Source organism: Mesoplodon densirostris, chromosome 1 (assembly GCF_025265405.1).
Source record: "Mesoplodon densirostris isolate mMesDen1 chromosome 1, mMesDen1 primary haplotype, whole genome shotgun sequence".
Lineage (NCBI taxonomy): Eukaryota > Metazoa > Chordata > Mammalia > Artiodactyla > Ziphiidae > Mesoplodon > Mesoplodon densirostris.
The window spans coordinates 153,710,448-153,722,564 of record NC_082661.1 but is presented as its reverse complement, the minus strand read 5'-3'; the positions used below and the strand labels follow the sequence as shown (position 1 = coordinate 153,722,564).

Below are 12,117 nucleotides of genomic sequence, written 5' to 3'. Positions count from 1 at the left end.
GTTTACATTTTGCTACCTCCACCTGGTCTTTTCATTTATAGAAACTGAAAATTATGTTGCTTTATATATATATTGCATTTAAAATACCTGGCAATATAGGCGTCTGGGTTCATTTGAAACCTAAATGAGCGTTACGTTCATTTTCTGTGAACTCCAAATCCATCATCGTGTTGCCCTTTCCCTGTTGGCTGTAAAGGAAATAAAGCCAAGGGGATTGGGTAGAGGCCCCCCCGCCACTACCTGTCTGGTTTCCCTAGAGAACCACTAAGTGCTGGTGCCTTCCTCAGAGCCAGAAAGCTGCACGCTGTTCCACAGTGGATCAAGGAAAGGGAGAAACCCCTTGCCAGTGGGAAATGACAGCAGAGAAAGGGAAAGGTAGCCAGCAGGTCCTTGCTCGCCTTCTGAAGACAGGAGGGAGAACCTAGATGAGACAGTGATGTGTCTCAGGGGGCTGCACTGGAATGAATTGCTGGCCCACCTTTCTCCTCTCTCACTCCTGCCTTTCCCTCCTGAGGTGCTGCCTTGGGCTAAGGAAGCCTTTTCTATGGCCTCTGAAATCCTCCACCCGACTACAGCCTAGAGCACGGTTGGGCATTTCTTTTTTTTTTTTTTTTTTAACATCTTTATTGGAGTATAATTGCTTTACAATGGTGTGTTAGTTTCTGCTTTCTAACAAAGTGAATCAGCTATACATATACATATATCCCCATATCTCCTCCCTCTTGCGTCTTCCTCCCACCCTCCCTATCCCACCCCTCTAGGTGGTCACAGAGCACTGAGCTGATCTCCCTGTGCTATGCGGCTGCTTCCCACTAGCTATCGATTTTACATTTGGTAGTGTATATATGTCCATGCCACTCTCTCACTTCGTCCAAGCTTACCCCTCCTCCTCCCCGTGTCCTCAAGTCCATTCTCTACGTCTGTGTCTTTATTCCTGTCCTGCCCCTAGGTTCTTCAGAACCATTTTTTTTCTTTTTTTTAGATTCCACATATATACGTTAGCATACGGTATTTGTTTTTTTTTCTGACTTACTTCACTCTGTATGACAGACTCTAGGTCCATACACCTCACGACAAATAACTCAATTTAGTGTCTTTTTCTGGCTGAGTAATATTGCATTGTATATATGTCGGGCAGGCATTTCTGAATACGCTTTCCTACTGAAATGTTGTTCTGCAAAGCCATTAGTTTCCATGGTGTAATTAGGACTCCCCTTCAGGTACGTTTTGGACTAAGTCGACCTTTCTGACTTGAACTGGGAACCACCATACAAAGACTATTTCTGTGAGATAATTACAAATGATGACCTACAAACCGCCATCTTACAAGTGGGCTTTTGGTACATAGCTTGCACCTAAGTTTGAGGCTGCCTGTATAAAAGTATCAAGTTGGCAATTTATAACAGTAACTAAACAACAATAATTGCAACTACCCTTTAAAAAAACAAATCTCCCATGTAACTGGCAAGGGCTATAAATAGACACCATGTCTGGTTTTTTGTAGATGGATAAACGTTCTTCATCTCACCTTTTATGGTCCCTTCTTGACCCGAGTTGACAATAATGCCAGGATAATACATAACTTACATAGAATGAGTACCTGAAATTTCCCAGACACTGGGCTGTGTTCTTTATATATAGTTTCTGTAATCCCTATAAGGTTGATGTCACCCCCCCACCTCACAAATTAGAAATTCAAGGATCAAGAAGGTTAGGAAATGCCCAAGGCCGCATAACTAGTACAAGGATAAGGCTGGGATTCTAACTGGAGTCCTCCTGACTCCAAAGCTGTTATGTTATGTTATGTATTCCGAGATACATTTGTTCTTCTCTCATTTCCATTGTCATATTAGACAATTTTTCATAAACAAACCTCTGTTTATGTGTATCTTGAACAAATCCAGCTATTTGACGGATCATGAAAATTAATCCTGAAGATAAGATACTTCTAAGTCCTTATTATTTCATCTACTAGAATTTTGTGGGGTTTTTTTTTTGTTGTTGTTCTTCTAGGTACCTAGAATGTAGTGCTTAATTTGTTTTAAATATTTACTGAGTACCTACTATATGCCGGTAAAACTCTGGGGGTAGAGACCATCCTGGGCCTTCCTTCATCTTGCCTTTGGAGCGAGAAGGGCAGAGAAGTACCAGGACTTCTTCAGAGAAGAGGCCCAGGGGAGGGCGGAAAGCTCAGGCCTCAACTGTGGGCCCCCAGGGGATGTTCTCATAAACAGGGGTGGCCCACAAGTTAGTGAAATGGGAAACCACTGGGCCAAGAACAAGGAGGAGAGAATGCATAGTAGTTAGGTAAACAGGGGTATAAATCCGTATATTACTATTAGTCGAGCACGAAATGAACTCTTTGAGGAACTTTATATTCCCCATCTGTGTTGAATTGAGGCTCATGTTACAGCACTCTCCCATTAGCCAGAAATAGTAACTTTCCATCAGTAGCACTTGAGCATTTACCTTAGGAACTTTGCAGTAGTTGTCTCTGAGGTGACCATTATTTTTTCCTTGAATTTTATGAAACTGGTTTTGTGAGTGAACTCACAATCCTATGGAATTGAATACATGTTTACAAATTTAAAAGCCTTTTCTCCAAACTTTTTTTGGAAAGTTTTTAAATGTACAGATGGCATAATGAATACCCGAATACTGTTCACCTAGAACCGGGCCAGTGGACTACAGCCTGTGGGCCAAATCCAGCCCGATGCCTGCTTGTGTAAATTAAGTGTATAGAGATGCTGACAACTTCCATTCATTTGTGTATTTGTCTGGCTACAATGAAAGAGTTAAGTCATTTTGACAGAGACTACCACAGGCCCACAAAGCCATACTTACTATCTGGCACTTTGCAGGAAAAAATTACCAGCCTTTGAGATATAGATTCACCAATTGTTAATATTTTGCCATATTTGCTTTATTTCTTTCTCCATAACAAGCAGATGTCATTCTCTCTGCCTCTCTCCTGTGCATGCCTACACACACACACACACACACACACACTTTTTTTTCTTGAACCATTTGAAATTGTGTTATAGACATGATAACTTGTCCCTAAATAATTCATATATTTGCCTAAAAATAAAGGCATTCTCTCATATAACCACAATACCATCATCATCATCATGCCTAGGAAAATTAACATTCATCCAATAACATTATCCAACAACAGTCCACTTTTAAACTGGACTTTCATAGCCTTATTTACTTTTCCTTTTTTGGATCTAGGATCCAATCAAAGGTCATACATTACATTATGTCATCATGTCTCTTTAGCCTCTAATTTTTGTTTTAGCATGACATTGACTTTTTGAAGAGTCCTTTAAAAACTTCTTTTGAAGCCTAAGTCTTAATGAGTTTGCAATACTATGCTAGTAAGAGCTAAATTGAATAGTCATTGTGGTAAATCGGTGTCTTCACTTCTTCTTTGCCAGATTTTAGAACCAGTTGTGTTGCTTGGCTTCTGAAGCTAAGACACTAAGATGTTAGTTTTGCTTGTAGTTGTAAATGTGGAAAAAACTCAGTGTGAAGAGTAAGGCACTCCTGGAATATCAGTGATATTGGTATCAAGGTGATGGTGGCCTCGTAGAATGAGTATCAGATGAATGGATAAAGAAGATGTGGCACATATATACAATGGAGTATTACTCAGCCATAAAAAGAAACAAAATTGAGCTATTTGTAATGAGGTGGATAGACCTAGAGTCTGTCATACAGAGTGAAGTAAGTCAGAAAGAGAAAGACAAATACTGTATGCTAACACATATATATGGAATTTAAGAAAAAAAAAATGTCATGAAGAACCTAGGGGTAAAACAGGAATAAAGACACAGACCTACTTGAGAATGGACTTGAGGATATGGGGAGGGGGAAGGGTAAGCTGTGACAAAGCGAGAGAGAGGCATGGATGTATATACACTACCAAACATAAGGTAGATAGATAGTGGGAAGCAGCCGCATAGCACAGGGAGATCAGCTCGGTGCTTTGTGACCTCCTGGAGGGGTGGGATGGGGAGGGTGGGAGGGAGGGAGACACAAGAGGGAAGGGATATGGGAACAGATGTGTATGTATAGCTGATTCACTTTGTTATAAAGCAGAAACTAATAAAAAAAAAAAGAGTAAGGCAGGTGGGAATTTGCAGGATGCATTTTAGGTAATTAAAGGCACAGCCTCCCCGCCAGCTGTGGTCGCTGCCCCTGTTAGCTCTTGGCTGGTGGCCGGGGGGGTGGGGTGGGGTGGGCCTTTTCTTCTGACTGGGGTCTGGCTCCCTTCCAGCATCATTAGATTGCAGCACGGAGCTGGAAGGAGACCTGCCGTTATTTAAATCTCCCAGCCCAAAATGTTCAGCCCAGCTGGTGACGCAATGCTTCTGTGTTTGCAGTTTGTGTGCTGAAGATAGCGTGGCACTCGGGGCGCATCCGGGAATGCACGTGGGAAGAGCACCTTCTTGCCTTTCTTGAGAAGCTGACGTGCCACAGTCTTGTGCCTCTGATGGTACCACATGGTAGTCACAAGTCTTGTCCTTTTAATGGGGTCCCAAATGATTCCTAGAGAATTCCGGGACCCATCCTTTGCTTTCCTCTGGGTAAGAAGCCCTCAGAGCTCCTAGGCCAACCAGAAAGAGAGTTGCATGCCTAGAAAAGACTCACCTGAACCTCTACAAACCTCTGGAGATGGGAGGGAAAATAGAAAAACTCCAAGGAGAATTGGATAATTTTAAAACATGCAAAGTCCCAGAAATCCCACTACTGGGCATATACCCTGAGAAAGCCATAATTCAAAAAGAGTCATGTACCAAAATGTTCATTGCAGCTCTATTTACAATAGCCCGGAGATGGAAACAACCTAAGTATCCATCATCGGATGAATGGATAAAGAAGATGTGGAACATATATACAATGGAATATTACTCAGCCATAAAAAGAAACGAAATTGAGCTATTTGTAATGAGGTGGATGGACCTAGAGTCTGTCATACAGAGTGAAGTAAGTCAGAAAGAGACAAATACCGTATGCTAACACATATATATGGAATTTAAGAAAAAAATGTCATGAAGAACCTAGGGGTAAAATAGGAATAAAGACGCAGACCTACTTGAGAACGGACTTGAGGATATGGGGAGGGGGAAGGGTAAGCTGTGACAAAGCGAGAGAGAGGCATGGACATATATACACTACCAAACGTAAAATAGATAGCTAGTGGGAAGCAGCCACATAGCACAGGGAGATCAGCTCGGTGCCTTGTGACCACCTAGAGGGGAGGGATAGGGAGGGTGGGAGGGAGGGAGACGCAAGAGGGAAGGGATATGGGAACAGATGTATATGTATAACTGATTCACTTTGTTATAAAGCAGAAACTAATTTAAAAAAAAAACATGCAAAGTAATTGCAGGAGAGACTGTGAAGGGTATGGATGACTTCAGACTCTTACCAGCTCATGGTCAGTCTACAAGAGGTGTTGTGAAGGACACAGATATTGTGAATGATGGTACTTCTTACCTACTGAAAAATCCAGGGGCACAGGAAAGAAAACATTCTGGGGTGGGCCACCCTCCATGGGGGGAAGTGAGATTTGAGTAGCTCCTCATTGGTCTCCCTGTCTCCTGTCTTGTTCCCCTTAAGTCCTTCCTTCACACCCTCTACCTCCCCCCAGGCCTACCCCCAGCAATCTACTTCTGCTGCAGACCTGGGCATTTACTTCTCAGATCACCACCCCTCTGTGACTTCCATAGCCTGCCTTCCATGGCCTTCAAGGACCCCATGATCAGACCCTGACTCCATAGCCTCATCTTCCTTTGATACCGGCCTCAGATTTGATGCTTGAATTCCTCATATACAACATGTTGTTTTGCACCTCCATCCTTTGCTGGCTGTGTGGCCTTAATGATGCTTAATTGTTCTGTGCCTCATACTGCTCATCTGTAAAATGAGGATGATAATAATACCTACCTCATAAGGTTGTGCAGAGATTAAGTAAGCTAATATATGTAAAATTCTTGGAAGAATGCTTGGCATATAATAAGGGCTATATAAACGTTAGCAATTTATTGCTATTGCTCTTGTTATTTTGAACCTGGATGTATTATTTTTTTATTGCTGCATAAAAAATTACTGTAAACTTAGCATCTTCAATCAACACCCACTGATTATCTTAGTTTCTGTAATCAGAAGTATGGACATGACGTGACTGAATACTTTGCTCACAGTGCTGAAATTGGGGTGTTGGCAGCGGCTGAAGTCCAAGCTGAGCTTCTTCCAAGCCTCTTCCAAGCTCATATTGTTATTGACAGAAGGCATCTCCTTGCAGCTATAGAACTCATGGCCAGCAGTAACTCTGACTTCACCTTTGAAAAGCTCCCCTGATTAGGTCAGGTACAATCAGGTCATCTTTCTTTTGATCAACTCAAAGCCACTGGTTAATGACCTAATCACAGAGTGATAACCCGTCTCATGCACAGGTTCCACTGGCACTCAAGGGGAGGTGATTATACAGGGTGTGTCCATCAGTGGGTGAGATTCTTGGGGACCATCTTAGAATCCTACCTACACACTGGTCATTGGGAAATACTATGATTTTTATTCGCTTTGTTAAATTGCACTTAGGTGAATATATGATTTATTTACCACCACCATTATTTCAGATTTTTGTAGCATCTTTCTTAGAGCATTTAGATGGATTCACATTGATCTGCCTCCTGGAACCAGCCTTCATCATTCCTTTCCTGTAGTTTGAACTACCTGATGGGACCAGTTAGCTCATCAGAAGTCTTTTAGGAAGAGGATAATTGGAGACTTATAACTGATGAACCTGCTGCTAACATCCTAGAGTTCTAAAAGTATGACTCACAATTTGCAATTCCTTCCAGAGCCATTTATTTATCCTTAATGACTCCCAACAGATGAAGACCAGAACCCTCCTCAGCTGTCAATTGTGTCTGCTACTCTGCCAGGTCAAAGTAAACTTGTACCTGCTAGAAAAACTTGTCTCCATGAGGAGGGTCTTTGACATTATATTCAAAAGATTTCCCTGCCCCCTCATTTCTCCCTTTCCAATTAAGTCTAGATTTCCCCACCCCATTTAATTCAGTTTATAAGTCCACAAAGAGGTATTATTGGTCAAAACCCATTGATAAAGGATGTATTTTTAAAAATTTTTATTGGAGTATAACTGATTTATGATGTTGTATTAGTTTCAGGTGTACAGCAAAGTGAATTAGTTATACACATACATATATCTATTCTTTTTTAGATTCTTTTCCCACATAGGCCATTACAGAGTATTGAGTAGAGTTCCCTGTGCTCTACAGTAGGTCCTTATTAGTTATCTATTTTATTTTATATATAGTAGTGTGTATATGTCAATCCCAGTCTCCCAATTTATCCCTCCCCCACCCTTACCCTGGTAACTATAAGTTTGTTTTCTACAAACTGTATTTCTGTTTTGTAGATAAGTTCATTTGTACCCTTTTTTTAGATAAGGATATATTTTTGAAGATCAATTAAAAAGAAAAACTTGTTGAAGATGACACTTGCGTAGTAAAACCTATTTAAAAATATATATATATCCATTTTGAACCAGATTCTAGGCAATAAGACATGGACAAAACTTTGAAGCAATAGGGAATTCATGGGTTTTGAGTACTATTTCAAATTGCTAATTTCTACTTTCCAATGGTATTTAACTTACAGTTTTATACAAATGTGAAAAGATAAAGGGAAAAAAATGAATTTGACATAGCTGCCAGTTTAGAAGTTTGAAGTGTCTGTTTATTCCAGCATTTCCTAATGAGGTCTGATTTTATTATCCAACAGGCCATGACTCACACCTGACTCTCGCTGCCTTAATGACTGACATCCCTCCAGTAATTTGGACTATTAAAGAAGAAAGGCTGTTTCATAAAATAATATAAAATAATATAGACTCGGATTTCTTTTCTTCCTTCCAGGACAATATCATATTATTCTTGAGAGGTTGTAAAGAGCTCGGCCTTAAAGAATCTCAACTTTTTGACCCGAGTGACCTACAGGATACGTCCAACAGAGTAACAGTCAAGTAAGTAATGCATGATTTATGTTCAAGGGAAACCCGTTTATGGTTTGATTTGCAGTTTTGTGATGATGATGTGAGGTCTAAGAGGCAGAGAATTGGGCATGCCTAATAAAATTAAAATGTGAAGGTTAAAAACCTAGCTTTCAAAATAAACCACATTGGCCTTCCCTTGTGTATAGCTTTCATTCTGATCAAACATAATTTTTTGAAATGCAAAAATCATGTATATAGAGTTAGAATTTTAGAGAAAGGGAGGAAAATGTTAAGTGAAACTTAACAGAGGGAGAGGCAAGGGAGAAATATGCACAAATCTGTTTGGGTTAGACAAAAAGCTTTTATTGGCTCCATTTGGGCATATGAATAGGCTCCTGGAAGACTGCAAACTCCTAAACAGATTTGAACTCTGTTTATTATGCAAAGAAGTCAATAGATTATGGAAAAATATCTTCTTCATTTACATTTGTAACTGTTTTCTCATATATGTCAGCGATCAAGTTCTTTGAAGATGGATCATTGGCCATTTGGCTATTGTTGACTTATCTACTCAGTGAGCCATGTTTGGGGCCAAAGAATTCTTGGGAAAGAATGTTATAGTAAAAGAAAAGGCAATGTACTTCTCTGTGAAGAAATAGCTCATGAGCAGAGTAATGAGATGAAAAGTCCTTTTGAGATGGTAGAGGTAACTTTCCTGTAGTTTAAAAGTTCTTTAGACTCTACCAAATTCAGATAAAACATTTTTGAAATTAGTCAGACAGTATTTGGCATTAATATGCTTTAATAATAAGCTTAATTATATAGATAGCATCTTTGGACTGGCTATACTTCTCCTTTTGATTACTTTTGGGTCTTTTTATCATAGAAGGACAGAAAAGAGAAAGAAACCAAAATTCAGAGCTGTTAATTTTTTTGCTATTTGCCAATACTGGCTTTTCTTAATGATGGGGGAAAATAGTTGAAACTACCAAATGAAATCAAGTTGGAGTTCATATTGGATTTTATGATTTTTGGATTTTATGATTTATGACTGGGAATAAGGGAAAGTCAGCCATGATTGATTATGTAAAAATCACCTCTCTGTTGTCAATGTGCCTTTTCTTTTTTGAAGTACAATTAACATCTCTATTATATTAGTTTTAGGTGTACAACATAATGATTCAATATTTGTGTATATTGCAAAATGTTTACCACATTGAGTCTAGTTAACATCTGTCACCATATAAAGTTTATGTTTCTTGTGATGAGAACTTTTAAGATCTACTCTCTTAGCAATTTCTTAACAACTTTCAAATATGCAATACAGTGTTATTAACTATAGTTGTCATGCTGTACATTACATCCCCATGACTTATTTATTTTATAACTGGAAGTTTGTACCTTTTGACCTCTCTTTAGTATTTCTCATGGAAAATTTTTACTTAAGTGTAAAAAGAACAGAATAAAAATTAGGATATTTGAATATGTAAACCACCATAAACCTCATTTTAGTCCTCACATGCTCCATTTATTTCTATACCTAAATCCAGCCTCTATAAATCATTATTCATTTTAGGAAATTGTTTCAGGTTCTGCCTCATCTCACATTCATAGTTTCACCTGGGTGGCAAGTGACCAGAAACAATAGTAACTGTGTGACATGGTAGGTAATCATTTGTTACACACACATGGATTAGGGTGTGAAGGAAAGTTCACTTTGACACTGTTGGCAGCTGCATTCATTTTTTTTAAAGAGTCACTTTAAATCAATATGTTACTAAACCAGGAGGCTTCTGAGACTGATTGGTTTTAGAAATTCAGAACTCGTATCACTTTATTGCTTTTCTACAAAACCGTGGGCATCAGGAAATCTCAGGTCTACCTCTACATCTGCTACCCCCAGGTCTATAATCCTAGGCAAGCTCCCTTGCTTCAGTAGGGCTCTGTGTCTTCATCTATAAAATGGAATTGGACAGAATGTTCTTTTGTGTGTGTGTGTGTGTGTGTGGTATTCATCCTGAAGAATGTTCCATGTGCACTTGAAAAGAATGTGTATTCTGCTGCTTTTGGTTGTAATGTTCTGTATATATCTAATAAGTCCATCTTATATGTCATTTGAAACTAATGTTTTATTATTGATTTTCTGTCTGGATGATCTGTCCATTGATTTAAGTAGGTATTAAAGTCCCATACTACTATTGTATTACTCTCAGTTTCTCCTTTTATTTCAGTAAATATTTACATTATGTATTTAGGTGCTCCTTTCTCCCTCTTTTCTCCTTCCCGGACCCCTATAATGAGAATGTTAGCATGTTTGATGTTGGACAGAATGTTCTTTCAGGTATGATTCTAGCTAAAGCTTTCTCAGTGCAGATCTGGGAAGATGGTTCAACCAACTTCTAAAGAAGGCAACTTTAGTTCAAAGGCACAGAAAGCAACCTAAAGGAAAAAAAGTCACTTAGACCAGTGGCACACAGTCACTTCTCAATTACTGGACAGTCTTCCCCTTCTCCTCTTCTTTTCTCTGTTCTTTTTCTCTTTCTTTCTGCTTCTTTTCTCTGTCTCCTTCTCTTCCCTATGCTTCCCTTCCCTTCTTTATCACACCTTTCCATCTGTCTCCCATTTTTGCATTTCTTCTCCTCATTTTCTTCCCTTTTAAGTTTTTCCTTCACTTGAGATTATTATTTTCGTTAAGCAATACTTGCCCATCACCTTCCCCTATGACTGTCATTTTTCATTAATTCAACAAAGATTTACTGAGCAGCTACTATGTGTCTGATACTTTCCAGTCACTAGAGAACAGGCCCCCTGTTCACAGGGAATTTATACCCTGTGTCAAGAAATGGGAAGTAAATAAGTACATTTTTTAAAATTGCAGGGAGTGATAAGTGCTGAGAAGAAAATAAAATAATAATAAAATAGATGGTGTAAAAAATAGTGACCATGGCAATATATACATATATCAAATCACTGTGTTGCATACCTTAAACTTATATAACGTTTTATATCAATTATATCTCAGTCAAACAGGGGGGAAATAAAAGAGAAAGGTGGTCAATAATGGTCTCTCTAAAGACATGGCATTTCAGCTGAGGGCTGAGACATGAATGGGAAACAAGAGCCAGACACGCTAAGATCTATAGGGTATTCAGGGCAGAGGAATCAGGTAGAAAGGCTGTGAAGAGAAACAAACTTGATGTCTAGAAAGAGAAAGAAGAGTGGCCAGCCAGTGTGGTAGAAGGGTAATGAGCAAGGACGAGTGTGGTGGGAGAGGTGGTCCACAAGTGTTGTAGGTTGTTGAATTTGGCATAATTATGGAGAAAACATTTTTATTTCACTGTATGAATATTTAGAAGCACATAAAGAACTTTATATTAAAAATTATGCCATAAATTCATTTCTGGTACTTAGAAAATCTTTTCTAGTATTAGGGAAGATTGGGACATGGAATGAGCTATCTGCTTCACAACTCTTCTGTAAGTGATGCTGGTTTAACTTGGCACTGTCCAGGGGACATTTGTAACATATGTAGATTTCATAGCTATGGAAGATGAAAGTAGAACTGCTATATTTTTCTGCTTTCCCCTCTGAAAGTTGAGCCGAACATTAGCAGAGATGGAGAACCCCCTACTGACACCAATTAATAGTGGAAGCAATAGGTAGAGGGGTAGATCCCAGAGAGGAAATTTTGATGCTTTTTGAAATTGTCTTTTGAAAAATACTCTTTAGATTAGCTTTCATTGTGGGTAATTTTTCTTCTTATTTTTTTTGAGAAGTAACTTGAGTAGACTATAAAGAAAGAAAGAGGGAAAACTGCAAATGATTACTTTGTGTGTAATTTCGTGAACTCTACTGTAATGGGTGCCAGACGACCTTGATGGGACATGAAAACGTAATCCAGAAGGGCATGCAGCAAGTATCATTCCAGGGAATCGCAGCAATTGGATGAAAATGAGGAAAGCCTTTGGATTGCTCCCGAGGATGTCTCTGAAAAATGTGGGAGCATTTTCACATAATTGGTTGTTATGTGGAAGTCATTCAAACAAATATTTTGTGAGCTCCTACTGTGTGCCATGCAAGATTTTTTT

The 12,117-nt window shown here is 39.0% G+C and overlaps 1 protein-coding gene across 1 annotated transcript in view; it reads left to right on the top strand.

Moving 5' to 3' along the window:
• LIMCH1 (LIM and calponin homology domains 1) overlaps positions 1-12,117 on the top strand; it is a 338,591-nt gene that overhangs the window by 224,682 nt on the left and 101,792 nt on the right. Inside the window, exon 4 of the mRNA XM_060091444.1 lies at positions 7,953-8,059. Coding sequence (XP_059947427.1) covers positions 7,953-8,059 — 107 coding nt within the window. The remainder of the gene's footprint in view (positions 1-7,952; positions 8,060-12,117) is intronic.